The 18,785-nt window shown below is 35.0% G+C and overlaps 1 protein-coding gene across 1 annotated transcript in view; it reads right to left on the bottom strand.

Moving 5' to 3' along the window:
• Positions 1–18,785, bottom strand: part of LOC131682967 (uncharacterized) — a 646,631-nt gene that overhangs the window by 320,153 nt on the left and 307,693 nt on the right. Inside the window, exons 13-15 of the mRNA XM_058964798.1 lie at positions 3,058–3,223; positions 2,661–2,906; positions 1,547–2,605 (exon numbers count right to left, since the gene is read on the bottom strand). Of these exons, the coding sequence (XP_058820781.1) occupies positions 1,547–2,605; positions 2,661–2,906; positions 3,058–3,223 (1,471 nt within the window). The remainder of the gene's footprint in view (positions 1–1,546; positions 2,606–2,660; positions 2,907–3,057; positions 3,224–18,785) is intronic.

Raw genomic sequence — 18,785 nt, 5'->3', positions numbered from 1 at the left:
TCTGCAGCGTTTTATGTTATATAGGTGTTTTATGTGGTAATAGGACTGACATAATTATATCTTCAGTACAGCGGTTTGTTTCATAATTTAAAACAGATTTATTTTAAAATTTAAATTGGTATATCCTACCGTTCTATTTGTTGTATACTTTAAAACGCGAATAGAACTGTGTTTTAAATACATAGGGCAGGACAGATACTCTGACTGCATAAATTGGGAAAACAATTTTAAGTCCAGTAACGCCTAAGACATGGCTTGAATTTTAATCGAAAAAGAACACCTGCTTAAACTGCTGCTGGGACGGTAAGTTCTGTTTTAAAATTTTCCGTTTTGTACAGTACGAAACAAAATAGTTTGAAATTAGAAAACAAAAAGTTCTGCTAGGAATGTGATTGTTTTCAATGCAATTACACTCAGGTTTCTTTACGCGGGGAATACAGGCCGCGTAAATGAAAACCGCGGAAATTTCAAAAAACGCGTAAATGAAAACCGCGTAAATTTCAAAATCCACGTAAAAAAATACCGCTCAAAAAAAACCGCGTAAAAAACTTGAGTGTACTCTCCAATATAAAATACTACGCCGCTGAACATTGCAATAACTACCTACAGAAGCACGTTGTCAGATGCCTTACTGATAAAAAACATAACCGAAATATGAAACATATGAAAGCCAATAGGCTCTTTACCCTACGCAGCTACAAAGCGCCGTAAACACGGATTAACAAGTTATAACGCACACGCATGCATAAAAATAAATATTTTTTTTTAAACACAACACTCTCAAGTAGCACAAGTCGCTTCCTGCCGTATTGAAATAAATCCAAACCACCCCACCCACACACTTTGCAAATCATTCTGTGACATTCTATTTATGACTTTTCGTGTTTGATTAAGCGACTAAGGTGCCCTCTAATAACGGCTGTGTCTGAGAAATCTACCTAACGAATGGTAATTTTCCCGTTTTTCGTAAACTTTTTAATTTTACCAATTTCCAAAAGTCTACTTTTATTGGGGAGATATTAAATTATTACCAATATTTAAGTTAGGTGTTTCTGAATCGGTTGGTGTATGAATGATAAAAATCCATCTAGTAATATCAGAGTTATAAGCGTGCAAACCTTAGATAGTTTCGTTACATGGGAGATAGTTTAGATTTTAGAATGACACCTAGCCCCAGATAGTGCATTAAGACATTTTTAATGTTAAAATAATCAATAAGTAATCCCCTAGTTTTAAGTAATTTAAGATATAAAACAAAATAAAATTGACTCCTTTAATCTAACGAAAACGTGCCTTATCAAATTAACGAATTGAATAAAAAAATAAACATGCCTTTCGATGATGTTTCTTCTACACGCGGTAATATCACTTCTAGAAAAAAAAACCTCCACCAGCAGGAATAGAACCATCACCTCAATCGATATGAGAAATCGTATAAAACCGTCATCCGTAATTATGTAGGAAAGTAGTGAGAAATATGTAGAATATGTATCAAGAAAGCGTGATGTTAGTCTGAACAGCTTTATATCTTGCGTACTATAGTTACCTTTTGATGGGTATTTCAGCGCCAACGACATATGAGCTAATATCTCGTTTGGAAATCTGCCGTTTCATAATGTTATTATCATTATGGTAGTGCTCACACTTCACATTGATATTTAATTCTTTGCATTCACGAGATCCTTCAGTGGAGTAACTGCAGAAGTTCCATTCTCTATTTAAAGAATTTACTGCATTTTTTACTTTCTGTCGTAGAACACCTTGTCCTGCCTCGTTACAGAGTACGTCTGATGGAAACAACATTCCTATTCGAATAATACGTTGGGCTGCTCGGGCTTGTGAACACGCCGGATATACAAGAGTGGTTGAGTGATTCTCAGTTGGTCTCCAGTATCCCTCCACTCCACATGTGTAGAACTCTGGTACTGTTTCTGAAAATTTCATGCCTGGATTACATGAAATGGTACACACTTTGAATAGTCCACCTGCGCCCCAGTCTTTGCAATTTTGTGATCCTCCAATAGGATCTAATAATGGTGGGCAAAACTCTGAAGTTAACGTAATTTTGAAGGAACAACTGGCAGCATTTCCAGCAGCATCGAAAGCTATATAAGTAATATCATAGGTGCCCCACAAATAACTTTGCCCAGAGCGTCTTCCGTTTCGTTCAATAATTTTAGTGATACCCACATTATCGCTGAAATGAGGCTCATCCCAGTTAACAACAGCCGACCCGTTTTTAGCTGTGATCCACAAATCGTCTGGGCAATGTTCAACTTTTGGTGATTCTCTGTCGTCTCCTAATTGTTTGCATTGAGATTCCGAGTACACAGATATGCATTTTTTTTTGCCACATGCAGAAGGGACTGAACGTTCTACTCCACCAGTGCTGTCCTCGTATCCAGCCCAATTTAGTATAAGATTTCGATACAGGACAGGTTCACTTCTGCAATCTCTGACTTGTTTCTGAATTTCTGATGTAACATCCAGTGCTCTGCTCCACATTTGTACTTTTGTTATGCTACCTTGGAAACCAACATCATTGTAAATATCAGCGTTACTGATATTTGCTCTTGCTGCCGGACTCCCAAGCACGGCCCAAGCGCTGAAATATTTAATTTGTATAATTTAAAACTAATTGATTTTGTAGGAGATCTTACTATGCGGGAAAAGTCCTTCCGGCGCCGTATTCGGCTCGACCTGCGATTAATCCTTCTGTGATTAGTTGCAACTGACCAAATGTACCATCCCACACAACTGCTACATGATGCCATTGGCCATCGTTTATGGTGGTGTATTCTCTAAATGCTAAGAATGCATCTGGTACATCTGGGAACAATGACACTTGAATACCACTTGAATGGGCTTGTATAATAACGCGTCTATCCATAAGGCCATGTAGGGAACTGAAAAAAAAATCCAATGGTGTTTAGCATTTGTATAATGAATTTATTCATTAATGTCTTGCGACGGTGAACAACACGAATAACTTTTAATAAGATATGCTTAATTACTGTTATGGGTTCGTGTGTTGCTCATTGTAATTTGATTACATACTTAACAGCGTAAAGTGTTGCAAATATTCCTGTATCATCCTTTTGAGCAAACTGTACCCACAGAGCAAGTGTGAAGCTATTTGGAGACTCAGTATAGAATGGCACAACTTGTGCTGCCGAGGATCGCGTAGGATCACTAAAGTACAAATCATAATCCACTTGAACACCTGAAACGAATAATTGCATGCATAAATAGATCGTATTAACATAATATTTTATATGTAAAATAGTGAGATATTTTTTACTAAGATTCTAAAAAAAAGTGAAGATATGATAAACTTAATGGGACAGTCTCGTCACGGTGCGGATGTGGGCGATAAATTTGTCTGCACCGCAACCGCCAAAAAATAATAAAACCACATCGCACTGCATTTACCGCACCGCACCGCGCGGTAATGCGGTAAAAGTGTGTATTTTTAAAAATAGCCTTGAAAAATTATTCATTAATTTCACCGCCGAACCATATTATAATAAAATGTTATTCTTATGTACAGGAAATTTAACTTTAACGTACTCCTTAGAATGTAACGTTTATAAAAAACAACGTTTGCAATTTTTATTATTAGAAATGCTTTCGAAACAAGGTAAAATATTGTGATTCCTCATACATAGAAACAAACGGTCTTACGCAACAATTAATAAGGAAACTTTTATTTTAACTATCCTTCAGTTAATTGCAAAAATTTAATAAAAGTGTAATGAATCATGGAGTTGTGTTTTTCTTTCAATTTTCACATTTTCAATGATTTTGACACGTGAAAATGGATGTTGGATGGATGCTTTCCGCGTTTTTGTAGTATAGGTTTCCTTTCATTCTTAACGGAATTTCACAAAAACGCATATAATCCACCTAACAGTGGGATGAGATTTCTTATAACTAAGCTGACCTCGAAGCTGACCAACTGTGTTCTAGGAAAAATCCGTACAAAATTTAAAATACAAAACTTGATTTCTTAGATTGTTTGTTATTTCTCTTGTTTACTACAGGCAATAAGATTTTTATCAATTATAGGGGTTGGCATAGCGTAGTTTGTAAATCGATTGGTTGGATTAGAGTTTTTTTCAAAAGAGATTTTTCTACCCCGAAAAAAGATGCAAATGACCCTAATGTTAAAACCTCCTTAATCGAAATATTTCCTGAATTCAATATGAGTGATGGAGCACAGAAACTATATGTCAGGGTTCCTGTGTTAGTGTTCTGATCGGTTTCTTCCTTGTACGTTTGTTATTCAATTAGCAGTACGTATTTATGGAATCAAACTATATTTAGTTTACCATCAAAGTCTAGTTCGACCATTTCTAGACATCGTTTCGTTCTTCGCATTATGCTTTTTTAAAAATCTAGAAAAATTGTTTTCTGTTTAACATTCGTCATGTCAAATTCTCAACGAACTGAAGTTTCTTGTCATGCATGAAGGTTCTTAGAAATTGTATTGATTTCTGTAGAAAATTAGATACACCGATCTAACGAACTTACGAATTTATAACACTGTTATGTTGCTTAGAACATTGGATTCAAAATGATTAGGTTTTGAATTTAAATATCCATGACCATCCAATCCTGGAATTATGAAATTTGATTAGGATCTAAATGCATAGACCAAAGACGTGAAACGTGTGCTTAACTTTTTTCAAATTTGAATCTTGGAATAAAGAGGATGTATTCTATACTTCAAATTTACAATAACAGCTGTAGGGGGGCCGGGGCTGGTTAGCCGAAGGGACATGTTGGCCGAGTGTCTTTTATGAAAAGGCCATTATTCGCAATAGCGACATCTGTAGTGATTTTGATGGAGTATTAGGTCGACAAAGTACGGACGTAATTTCAATTTAATTTTTTTGTGTTGTCGTTTGTACAGGAGCACGTATATTTTTTCCGACGCTGGTGAGTAAATTTTTGTTTTTGTAAAGTAATGGGTGTAACGAGAATCATTTTACATCCGTTTTCCAAAAACGTGGTACCGTTGGAAAGAATATTCAAAACCCAGCAAAATGGTATAACGGTTTCCAGCGTAACCTTACTTATGTTTCTGTAAATCGTGATTGTCCTCGAAAATATACCCAAGTAACCACTAAGCCGTAAAAATGGCATCAATTCGGTTCTATAGTCGCGTATAGAACAAGGATAACTGAGCTTATGGGCATCATATTGTACATGAGTGCTGTTCAAAAGCCACTTTTGGCGAAATATTCGGCTGATATGCAGCCTACTCACACTTTTCCACCGCGCCTATGGAGGAATGTCAAAACAATTTGTGTAATGGGTAGAGCCCACTGCTTGGAAAAAAACAAAACGAAAATGGAGGAAAGACTGTTTTCTCTCTTTCTATCTTTCATGGTCTATCTGCCACATGTGTTTGACTTTTTATCTATACAGCGTTTGATCCAGGCTCGAACTTCTGCTTCTTGAAGATATAGGGGATAAGTTGTTCCAGTGCGCTTGCTGTTTGATCCATTTGAGCATTTGGTCATATAAATGATATTTGCCGTTCTTAAATCGAACGATTTTTGGTTCGATTGGCAGTTGATTTCACTCACCGACGAACAGAAGCATGGTTTTGGGAATATTTTATTTTTGAAATTAGTTCCCTTCCTACACTGAACTTAAAAGTAATTCATCGCAGTTTCGTATCATTTTATGGCTCAAAGATTTAGTTAACTTTAATTTGTTTGTGCCAAATCTCCGAAGCCAACAAGCTTTTTCTTGAGTTTACAAAGTGCACCATATCATATTTGTTTTGATTTGGACTTCATTGCTTTAGTTTAATAGAAATGTCAAGCATAAGCGGCATTATAAAGGCATCGCTGACTACCGCTTACGGCTTACAACTACAGGGTTTTTAGGCTCTAAAGTATAACTTCATACACCCATATACGGTCTATTTAATGCTTAATGCTTGTAATGCTTATGAACATTCGAAAAGCTTGTATAAAACTTATAAACATTTGTAAAGCCTATCTAAAGCTTATAAACATCGGACAGCTCTTATATAGTCAACATGCTGCTTACTTTAGTGCTTACTGGATTGCTGGGTATATTGGCCGAATTTTGTGCGGGCTGGTTGGCCGAGTTGTAAGTTTAGCGTAGAGCAATAAGCACTTTGATATTCGTGAAATTCTAACCTTTTTCTGATTGAAATTGGATAATATGCTAATATTTACCACTAAAGATCTAAATACTGGTCGTACTGGTTCGTCTCCTACATAAAATGCCAATATTGATGAATATTAGTAAAAATATACTTGAAAAACAGATGATTCCAATATTGCCGCTTCAATCCTGATTTTTTCCTCCATCAGCAAAGAATCTCCCCTAGGCGAGTGCACAAACCAAGAGGATGACATGAGGTCATATTGGCGTAGTCAACATAACAAACTTTGTTTATAACAAAATTAACGAAACTTGTCTAAATACAAACGAGGAGCACTTTAGTTTGCAATAAATTAGAAAAAGTGTGCCTTGTTTTCTATTATTTACTGCTACTGCTGTTTGTCGATGTCATTTCAAGCGATTTTGACGTTGTCAAACTGACCCCCATTGATCGGTGGAAAAGCGATGTTGCCTATTGTCAAACTCTGTATGTAGAGATAGGGACGCCAGTTGCCTGGTACAAACGGATTCGAGGTCGGTAACGCCGATCGACTTAGATTTTGACCGATTTCCCAATAAAATCAATGGGGGTCAGTTTGGCAACGTCAAAATCGCTTGAAATGACATCAACAAACAGCAGTAGCAGTAAATAATAGAAACAAGGCACACTTTCTCTAATTTATTGCAAACTAAAGTGCTCCTCGTTTGTATATAGACAAGTTTCGTAAATTTTGTTATAAACAATGTTTGTTATGTTGACTACGCCAATATGACCTCATGTCATCCTCTTGTGGTTGTATCTTCATATAAGCGCAAAACGTTTATCAAAAAATCTAGCCAAAATGAATGCAGAAATTCTGAAAGCAAAACTCGATCAACCAGCCCCGGTCTCCGCTACGTATTAACAGAGTTCTATACAAATAAGAGAATTATGTTGCATAACTTAGGGGCAGATCACTCTAGAAATGTATAACAAATTTGCATCAAATTAGAAAAAATGCATTTAATTTTCATTTTTGCATCAACTCTAAGACAAGACGTGACAATCGGCTTCTTATTTTTCATTCGACATTCTTCTTTTCGCAGATTTCCATCCTGCCGAAATCTTCCGAACAGTGTTGCTATTTTTGAAAATGAAAATGTATTCCTGTTAATTTATTTTATGCCTGCAATATTTTGTATCTTGAATCCATTATATCAATAAAGGGCACCGTTTTTCCATGTCGTGAGTGTTTAGTAAGGTTTGATGAAACCATTTTCTGACAAATTTTAGATCACGGTTGCTGTCTTATTTTTGTTTAAATTTATTAACCACGTATACGGCAAACATGTGGTAGATACTTGTTCTACTTTGCCGCAAAATTTCTGCATCTTCGATTCATGTTTATTCATGTTTACTTCAGGAGCTGGAACATTCTGACGTAAAATTGGAACAAAAACGACCCCCTCTATTGTCATGCCTTGTCTTAGCATCAACTTTGCACTCACTCGTAGAAAATTTTGTTTAACAATCGTCCCAGGTAACCACTAAGCCGTAAAAATGGCATCAATACGGTTCTATAGTCGCGTATAGAACAAGGGTAACTGAGCTTATAGGCATCATATTGTACATGAGTGCTGTTCAAAAGCCACTTTTGGCAAAATATTCGGCTGATATGCAGCCTACTCCCACATTTCCAACGCGCCTATGGAGGAATGTCAAAACAATTTGTGTGATGGGTAGAACCCCCTGGTTAGAAAAAAAAACAAAACGAAAATGGAGGAAAGACTGTTTTTCTCTCTTTCTATCTTTCATAGTCTATCTGCCACATGTGTTTGACTTTTTACATTTCTTACAAAAGAAATGTATAGGATTCGCTCAAATTTTGAAAACTTTTTCCGAGGCCCGGAGGGCCGAGTCTCATATACCAATCGACTCAGCTCGACAAATTGAGACAATGTCTGTATGTGTGTGTATGTGTGTATGTACAAAATGTCATGTAATTATCTCAGCAATGGCTGAACCGATCTAATTGAAATTAGTTTCAAATGAGAGACCTAACGTTGCCATTTGGCACTATTATTTTTGATTTTCGATATATTGTTTACTTTCTGAGATATGAGCGATTTTGTCAAAACACAGCAGGTTTTTTGCAAATAACTTTCGAACAATACATTATTGTCCCACAAACTGCACATAAATAGAAAGCTAAAAATACCTTTCTAACAAACTATAGATTGTCTAAATCTGTGCACGAGCGGCGGAGATATTAACCATTTTGTATTTTTAGTCCTCGCTTACCAATTTCCACTAATTAAAAATGATATTGTTTCATACAGAGTATTGCTTTACTGGTGTTTTAGGGGCAAAACTAAACCGATTTTGAATATCGGGATATGAAAACACATCTATGTGATTCAAGGAATTCGATGTTGAGAACATTTTGTGAATTACTTTTATAATAAATGAACTATTTCTCAAAAATCAATATATAAGTTCACTTCAAATACAAAATAATGTGTTGATAAAGAAACATTGAGTTTTAGTATTTATTCCTTGGATTAGGCATTGCGTTCAATCATGAGGTAAATGTTGGATGATATATCAATACACAGATCAACAAGTAATTCACCTAGTAGTGAGATAAAAGATTTCTAATATAATTATACTTGTGGCGTCACCGAAAGCAACTGTATGTTTGAAGCCCAAAAATCTAGCGAAAATTTATCTCTTTTGCAAGATTTAGGTTATACTGGTTATGGCGCAAAAAATACTACTTACATTATTTATGATAAGAATGTAAGAATCAATATATCATAATAATATACCTATAAAAATAATGTCACTGCATTAACTATCATTTGCCACTATATATCTCTCTCTCTCTCTCTCTCTCTCTCTCTCTCTCTCTCTCTCTCTTTCTCTCTTTCTCTCTCTGTCTCTCTTCTATCGCACCTATCTAGCTATTTCTGTATCCATTTCTAAGTTGTGTGATAAGATCTTCTGCCAATCTGAAATATTTATTAATTGTAATAGCGATGGTTTGAGAAAACAAAACTATTTTTTGTCTGCTGCTACATCAACTCAACTTTAATTCAATTGTATTAAAAGCCTGTATCTACACTATAATTAAGGAAATTCATGGCTATATCAGAACAATATTTGGCTTAACTGGGTAATATGAAAATTTGACGATGAAAATTTTCAAAAGAGACATTCCACGTGCGATATTTACACTATTCGTATCTCTATTGAATTTTGAATGAAACATATGCTCAAAGACTGAATGATGAAGCCAGCAGGATTGAATTTGTCATCAATGTTTCGAAGACAAAATGCATGAGAGGAAGAGGTTCTAGAGACGACAATGTGAACCTCCCACCCGAGTTCGGATTGACGGTGACGAAATCGAGATGGTCGACGAATTCATGTATTTGGGCTCACTGGTAACCGACGACAATGATAACAGCAGTGAAATTCAGAGACGGATCTTGGCGGGAAATCGTGCCTACTTTGGACTCCGTAGGACGCTCCGGTCGAACAAAATTCGCCGCCGCACGAAGTTGATTATCTACAAGACGCTGATTAGATCGGTGGTCCTCTACGGCCACGAGACCTGGACTATGCTCGTGGAGGACCAACGTGCCCTTGGAGTTTTCGAACGAAAGGTGTTGCGTACCATATATGGTGGCCTGCAGATGGAAGACGGAACGTGGCGCAGGCGAATGAACCATGAGTGGTATCAGCTGCACATTCATTGTATTGGTACGAACTTTCATAAAAAATAACGGATCAAAGACCAAAAATGTCCACAAATTAGATCCAGGAAAAGAAGTCTCCCAAAGTACCCACTCTCGATGGGGGATACAATTACAATGTGTCTTCTAACTTATCGTCGTCCATATCTGGATATACTGAGTAGTTTGAACCATTTCTTTTTCACAGTATTGGTCTGTATATGACTTATTTATTCATATTTCCTGCACGAGAATTTGGAACGAAACAATATGAAAGCTATGAGGATGAATGGAAAGAGACTGCATTGCAATCAACTGATTGCACGGTTTTTATGCTATCGACATAGCCTAGACATTTCACACTATTTACTTCAATGCAAATAAAAACTTTGAAATATCTACCTGTCTCATTCACGAATTGCATTCTCCCTGTCGTTCTCTGTGCAAGGGGCTTGAAAGCACATGTGACCTTGTCTCACTTTACTATATTTAATTGCGCGTTAAAATACTGGACCAGTAAATTCTATTCTGCACATAAATCTTTTTTCGGGAATATGTGATCAAAAAATAAATTTCGAATTCAAAAGCAAATTGAACGTTCCAGGTTCCTGATAACTAATTAAGGTCCAACAATAAAGTAGAAACAACAGATAATCTTAAAACGACGCCGTCAAATAAAGAAGCATGAAAACAAAAAGAATAAAACCAAAAAAAAAAGATGGAAGCCCTACAAAGTCCATTGCATATTTATTAGCCTTTTCTCAGAAGATGGGATTTTCAAAAACATTTCAAAACTTTCTGATGCAATGGTTCTCAAATTCGTACAATCCGGTTTATTCATTTTCTTTATTCAAAAATGTTTTTAGCTTCATATATATGACCATTTCATTTTAAATAATTATTTCATTCCAAATCTTTTTATTCGTTTTGTTCATCTGCGTTCATTTTACTTATTTTATTCGTTTCATTCTTTGGATTCACTCTAATCAGTTTATTCTTTTTGTGCATTTTACTCATATCATTCATTTAACTTATTTTATTCATTGTTTTCATTGTATGCATTTTATTCATTTTTTCCAGTTTATTAATTTTGTTCAGTTTCTTCATTTTAATAATCTGACTACTTTTTCAGTTTTAATCATTTCATCCAAATAATTTATTTGATCAATTTATTTCTTTATATTAATTTATAACCTTTTACCATTGTTTAATTTTTCATTTTTATCAATGCATTTTATTCTGCTCATTTTCTTCTTTTTATTCATTTTATCACTTCAGCTCATTTTGTTTATTTGATTCGTTTGTTTTATTTATGCATTTCATTTATTTTTTACTTTATTCATTTTGTTCATCCATTCTTTTTATTCATTTTATCCATTTCATTAATTTGATTCATTGTATTCACTGGATGAATTAAATCAATTTGATTCATTTAATTCATTTGATTAATTTGATTCATTTGATACATGTGATTCATGTGATTTATTTGATTCATTTGATTCATTCGATTTATATGATTCATTTGATTCATTTGATTCATTTGATTAATTTGATTCATTTGATACATGTGATTCATGTGATTCATTTGATTCATATGATTCATTTGATTTATTTTATTCATTTTATTCATTTGATTCATTTGATTCATTTGATTCATTTGATTCATTTGATTCATTTGATTCATTTGATTCATTTGATTCATTTGATTCATTTGATTCATTTGATTCATTTGATTCATTTGATTCATTTGATTCATTTGATTAATTTGATTTATATGATTCATTTGATTAATTTGATTATTTTATTTATTTATTTATTTATTTATTGAATACCTTGTAACGTAAGACATGTATCTTTTTTAATGTTACAGTTCAGATTGCTGGAGTTCAAAAACATGAGACTATAAAAATATGCTTTGTGCAAATTGTTCTCTTTAACTAACCGCACCCGTCTAATGAAAGTTCAGTAGGAGATCCCTTTTGAAGCACGATCTGTAATTAATTAATTTAATATAACTGGGTAAACTATTCCAATTAACAATACTTCTGACGAAGAACGAATGACCGTAATATGTTGAAGAATGTTGTGGAACTCTAAAACTCCTTGCGCGCGTGCCTCTCAATGGAACTAGTTTTTCCGAGAGATAACTTGGGTTTGAGGTTTTGAAGATGTTGAAAAGATTTATGCAAGATCTATATTTATAGAAATTACTGAAAGAGCAGCCTATAAGTATCTTTTGCAGATGTGATACATGTGAGTACCTGGAAAGATTGTACACATATCTTATACAAGCATTTAATGCTACTCTTAGCTTATGAAGTGATTCACTCGATGCATTTGTATAAACAAAATCTCCGTAGATGAAATGCGGCAGCAACAATGCTTTGAATAACTTCAATTTAGTTTGAATGCTGCAAGTCCTTGTTGTCAAATTTAAACGTTTCAATGATCCATAAATTTTTGAACATTGATGGTTTATGTGATCATCCCACACCAAATTGCTATTGAAAATAACTCCTAAATTATTGACTCGGTGTACAAAATTTACTTCAACTCCATCGATGCAAATATTTGGAGGTAAAACAGTAATCCTTTGTTTAGAGATAAGCATTGCTTTTGTTTTGCTAGGGTTTATTAGTAATGCATTTTCTTTTGACCAATTGACGATTTTGCGAAGGTCGTGGTTCATCATGTTTCCAATGGTAGTTATATCTGTAATTTTGTCCGCACAAATGTATATTTGAACGTCATCTGCAAAGAGATGAACCGAGCAGAAATCTAAAACGCTTGGGAGATCATTAATAAAAAGAGAAAAAAGAAGAGGACCAAGGACTGACCCTTGAGGAACTCCGGATAAGATTGGTTTGAAATCAGAGAGGATTTCATTGTGACTTACTGCCTGACTACGTTGCGTTGCGTTGCGTTGCGTTGTGACGATGATTTTGGCGGATTGCACACTGACTTCATCATGTTTGACTGCTGATTATCTAATAAGAGTTGCTTAGGAAGTGGTAAGTAGGAATTCATACCAATCCGACCCATATTAAAACCTCAACAGCATGATAGCCATCATTGCCGGCCGCCCCCATCTCCATCGTTCACGGGGAAGGATAAAGGATAAGGTAGACAGGAAGTGTTGATGCTCCACCTACTTAACGGAAGGACGACGATTCATCAGACTCTTCCATAGGTGTCGCGGAGTTGGTGGTTTGGAAGGGTATCAGGTCTAGGATTCGCTCCAAGCAAACGATGCGACCTGTAAAGCATATTTTATTAGGTAGTTGTTTAGTTAGTCTTCGAGTGCACGATCACTCGAAAAAGAGATGATCTTGTTTAGTTTTTGGTTATTTTTAAACTCTGGGCAGCCGGCTACCGAGAGTATACTATGTTCCCTAAACAAAAACAATTTGAACTCCACACAGCCGATCGTGGGAGTATTGCCTGGAAAAGCTAATCTTATCTGCGTAATGGGCCGGATCACTATTTATTGCAACAGTATTTGGACAGAACTCGCTACTTCTTCTCTACGATATATTTATTGGCTTGAAAACTACCAAGTGACAGCATATTATACTGGCAAAAATAGCGCGAGATGTTATAAATCAAGGAAAGTATTTCTTATTTTCCATATCGGATTGTTTGTGGAATACAAGTATACGAGCGATAATACCGAACACTGAAGGGAAATATAAAGGATTGTTAATCTGATGCACGGGCTTGTTAGCAATAACGGAGCTTTAAATTAGGTTCATAAAAACAGACGCGGCGAATTTTCAATACGTATTGAGCCGTGTTCATAGATACTAGTCAGATTAGTCGTATTGGGGCTAATTTCCGATCAACTATTCATTTTTACGGCAATGTTTTCTCGACTAGATCTGTTCGCACCCTCTCATTCTGTTCGCACCCTCTCATTCTGCGGTCTAAGGACCAAATGTCATCAATAGACTTAGAATCGCGTGGAGGCATGAGATAGGAAACTTGTAAGAATTTTGCTATCCCACCGTTTGACTACCAGAATGGATGGGAGAACAGTAATACTAGCAAATACCGACTACCATAAGAGCGGTGCAAATTTGAACGAGTGACGTAGAGTACTGCACTGAAAAAAGGACCAGGAGTGCGATTTTACGAAGTTTTAGCTTCCGATGGCCCTACATTTTCTGACAAAGTGAAGTTCTTGAATGTTGAGATTTTTATTACTGTTTAGAAAAGCAAAAGTATCATAAAGCTAGTGTCAGGCCTTCATGAGACCTCAAGAAGTCACTTTTGGAGGTATTCGTAAATGTAGATTTGTCGGTAGACGGTTCCAGATATAATAGAAAAATACCTAATTTAACACAACTACAGATCACTTGCAACATAAAAAGCTTTTTGTGAAATTCGACAGCTCCATCTTAGGCCAATTCAATAAATTTCCTGCATGAAAGTTTCCATTTTTTAAAAACGGTTTTTAAGCCAAAGCTTTGGAAGTTAAACCTTGGCGTGGAAGTGCCGGTATATTAATATATTCTGTTACTTAGTGTAGAATTAGATTTCGTCATTTACGGCTAATATACAACCGCCAGAAGAAACTTAAAACGTTGGTACACAATCAAGAAAGGCGAATCAGAAAAGGTATATGTCAGTGATTCACTAAATACAGACTGGAAAGAGGGTAATATGGAAAACCTTAAGGTCCGTCCAGATTAAGTCTTCGGTACGGAACAAAACCTCGGCCTAGGAACTCCTAGCATGTTGTTAGTCGCCTCTTACGACATGGGAGCAGTTCCCAGAGGTTCTATTCTTGGTTGAAATAGTGCAAAAAGATTTCAGCCCGCCGGACACCACACGGCTTCTGTGACTTACTGCCTGACTACGATTGCTTAAGTAGCTTCTTATCAATTTTGCTGCCTCATTAGAGAAGGCATACAGTGAAATTAGTTTATTTACTAGTTTACTATGCGAAACTCTATCGAAAGCTTTGGAAAAATCTATTAGTAATAAAATTGGAATTCCTTTTTTATCTATCGTCTGTGCAATATCGTCGTGTACTCTCATTAAAGCAGTCTCAGTGCTATGACAACTTCGAAATTTGATTCATATGATTCATTTGATTAATTTGATTAACTTTATTCATTTGATTCATTTGAATCATTTGATTCATTTGATTCATTTGATTCATTTGATTCATTTGATTCATTTGATTCATTTGATTCATTTGATTCATTTGATTCATTTGATTCATTTGATTCATTTGATTCATTTGATTCATTTGATTCATTTGATTCATTTGAATCATTTGATTCATTTGATTCATTTGATTCATTTGATTAATTTGATTCATATGATTCATTTGATTAATTTGATTATTTTATTTATTTATTTATTTATTTATTTATTTATTGAATACCTTGTAACGTAAGACATGTATCTTTTTTAATGTTACAGTTCAGATTGCTGGAGTTCAAAAACATGAGACTATAAAAATATGCTTTGTGCAAATTGTTCTCTTTAACTAACCGCACCCGTCTAATGAAAGTTCAGTAGGAGATCCCTTTTGAAGCACGATCTGTAATTAATTAATTTAATATAACTGGGTAAACTATTCCAATTAACAATACTTCTGACGAAGAACGAATGACCGTAATATGTTGAAGAATGTTGTGGAACTCTAAAACTCCGCGTGCGCGTGCCTCTCAATGGAACTAGTTTTTCCGAGAGATAACTTGGGTTTGAGGTTTTGATGATGTTGAAAAGATTTATGCAAGATCTATATTTATAGAAATTACTGAAAGAGCAGCCTATAAGTATCTTTTGCAGATGTGATACATGTGAGTACCTGGAAAGATTGTACACATATCTTATACAAGCATTTAATGCTACTCTTAGCTTATGAAGTGATTCACTCGATGCATTTGTATAAACAAAATCTCCGTAGATGAAATGCGGCAGCAACAATGCTTTGAATAACTTCAATTTAGTTTGAATGCTGCAAGTCCTTGTTGTCAAATTTAAACGTTTCAATGATCCATAAATTTTTGAACATTGATGGTTTATGTGATCATCCCACACCAAATTGCTATTGAAAATAACTCCTAAATTATTGACTCGGTGTACAAAATTTACTTCAACTCCATCGATGCAAATATTTGGAGGTAAAACAGTAATCCTTTGTTTAGAGATAAGCATTGCTTTTGTTTTGCTAGGGTTTATTAGTAATGCATTTTCTTTTGACCAATTGACGATTTTGCGAAGGTCGTGGTTCATCATGTTTCCAATGGTAGTTATATCTGTAATTTTGTCCGCACAAATGTATATTTGAACGTCATCTGCAAAGAGATGAACCGAGCAGAAATCTAAAACGCTTGGGAGATCATTAATAAAAAGAGAAAAAAGAAGAGGACCAAGGACTGACCCTTGAGGAACTCCGGATAAGATTGGTTTGAAATCAGAGAGGATTTCATTGTGACTTACTGCCTGACTACGATTGCTTAAGTAGCTTCTTATCAATTTTGCTGCCTCATTAGAGAAGGCATACAGTGAAATTAGTTTATTTACTAGTTTACTATGCGAAACTCTATCGAAAGCTTTGGAAAAATCTATTAGTAACAAAATTGCGATTCCTTTTTTATCTATCGTCTGTGCAATATCGTCGTGTACTCTCATTAAAGCAGTCTCAGTGCTATGACAACTTCGAAATTTGATTCATATGATTCATTTGATTAATTTGATTCACTTTATTCATTTGATTCATTTGAATCATTTGATTCATTTGATTCATTTGATTCATTTGAATGATTTGAATCATTTGATTCATTTGTTCAGTCATTTGTTTTATTTCATTCAATTTGTTAGTATGAGTCAATTTATTCTATTATTCTTATAACTATTTCTAAATTTAATCTTAATTTTTATTTGATAACCTAAAATAATTTCATTCGTGTATTTTATAATTTTGATTTACATTAATTTTTCTACTCATTTTATGAATTTAAAAACCTAGTATTTCATGTTTTGCTTTACTTTTTTATTTCGGTCGTTTTGTTGATTTCTATAATTTATTCGAGATTTTATTCGTGCAAGACTAGAAACTAGGGTTGGGAAAACCGAGGCATTTTGAGAAACCGGTATTTTCGGCATTGAAAATGAAAAAACCGGTAAAACCGCTAAAAACCGGTAATCACAAAGAGAAAATCGAAATTCAATTGAATTTACAAAGCAGTCGCATTTAACTTGCTTTGATGCCAATTCATACTTTATTAATAAAGTAATCGCTCAACAGACGTTACTTGAGAACCACTGATGATCGCAGCATGAAAAGTGTGCATGTCGTCATGTTGTCTAACTCGCTTATTGTACCAAAAAGCACAGCAGGTTAGCTAAATGCAGTAGACAAAAAGAGGCAAAAGAGATTCGACAAACCATTACTTCGAAAACAGACCTAAAATTGTTGTTTTCTCCTTATACAAATGCCTTAACATATACTGAAAATAATGTTCAAAAAATGTTTGAGCTCCAGCGCATCAAAAACGTTTTAGATTTGTAATAGGTCAGGTTAATCTGTCTATTTTGTCACCAGTATTCAAAATACCCATTTTAACAGTCCTACTTCGTATATGAAACCGCTTAAGTTTCAATTCCACCTCGTTTTGAAAACCAACGTTTATGTGCTTACTTTTCCAATTGAGCATGAGCAGGATGACCGTACTACTTGTAATTGCTCGTCCTTAATTGAACAGAACAAGCATAATTTCACAAAAAATTTGCGAATGGAACCTGGGAGTAGCTATCCATCATCAATCGAGAGTTCTGTACGGTATAATGCCAATGGCGATGTCTGCCGCGTCCTTACAGCCATCTGGGAAGGAACGAAATGTTGGCGTAAATTTTGTTATGGAGACCGTGTACCTCTGCATCTCCACGTTTGCCACGGGCAGGAATTTTGTCAGTGGGGTGAGGTAAATAATTGCACAAGTCAATACAACTTGGAGAAGTGTTATCATGTATTCATTGCTCTGGTCAGCTAGCCACCGAGAATTTACAATAGATTCTTAGATTGTTAAAAATGCAACTTCAACTCCGGACAACTGATTGTCGTGAGTGTTGTTTAGTTAATTCAAGCGATATGTGACTGCTGAATATGCTAATAGTTGTGTAATTGAAGATTTCGAAATATAAATAATATTCATCGTATTATTATAACCAATGAAACGACAAATATGACTTGATTTCTCTCTCTACAAACGATTGAATATGATGCAGATTGTTATGCAATTAACATTCGCGCGCGTAATAACATTATTACTATTAGCAAGAATGATCGAAGGAAGGAAACTGATTCACTAATTTAATACAGCCATGTGCTGAAGATCAATCGAGCTGCATTCCACTGCTTATACAAAAACATTGAAGTGTCCCAAAACAGGCGATGTTACTTCTAACATTAGTAGGTGAAAATATTTTTAAAGTATTTCGAAAGCTCTATTATAAAAAAACAATGAAAAATTATTTAAATAGTTTTCGCTAAAAAAATATCGAAAATACTGGTTTTTCATTCTTGCAAAACCGGTATTTCGGTATTTAATATATGGACGGTTTTACCGGTTTTCGGTAACGGTAAAACCGGTACTCCCAACCCTACTAGAAAACTAGAACTGTTTTCATCCCACCTCTAGTTGGGTGCATTCTCGTGAGTTCTGCAAACTAAAGCACTATTTAGACTCTCGGTGAAAATGAACGTGAACATGTGTTGAATACCTTCCATTGTTCACGGTGGACGACGTCGTGAACAGTTTCATCAGCGAACAACGATTTCGCGCTCAACTGGTAGTTTACAGTTTGTCAGAATGTAGAGGCCTATTTACACTAAACGATAGTTCATTAATATACTTAGCGAATCCATGCACAATTATTCGATATAATTGAACCAATGTAATAAT

Source organism: Topomyia yanbarensis, chromosome 2, assembly GCF_030247195.1.
Source record: "Topomyia yanbarensis strain Yona2022 chromosome 2, ASM3024719v1, whole genome shotgun sequence".
Taxonomy (NCBI): domain Eukaryota; kingdom Metazoa; phylum Arthropoda; class Insecta; order Diptera; family Culicidae; genus Topomyia; species Topomyia yanbarensis.
Note: the sequence above shows the minus strand (reverse complement) of the source record. Positions and strands in the feature narration are given on the sequence as shown.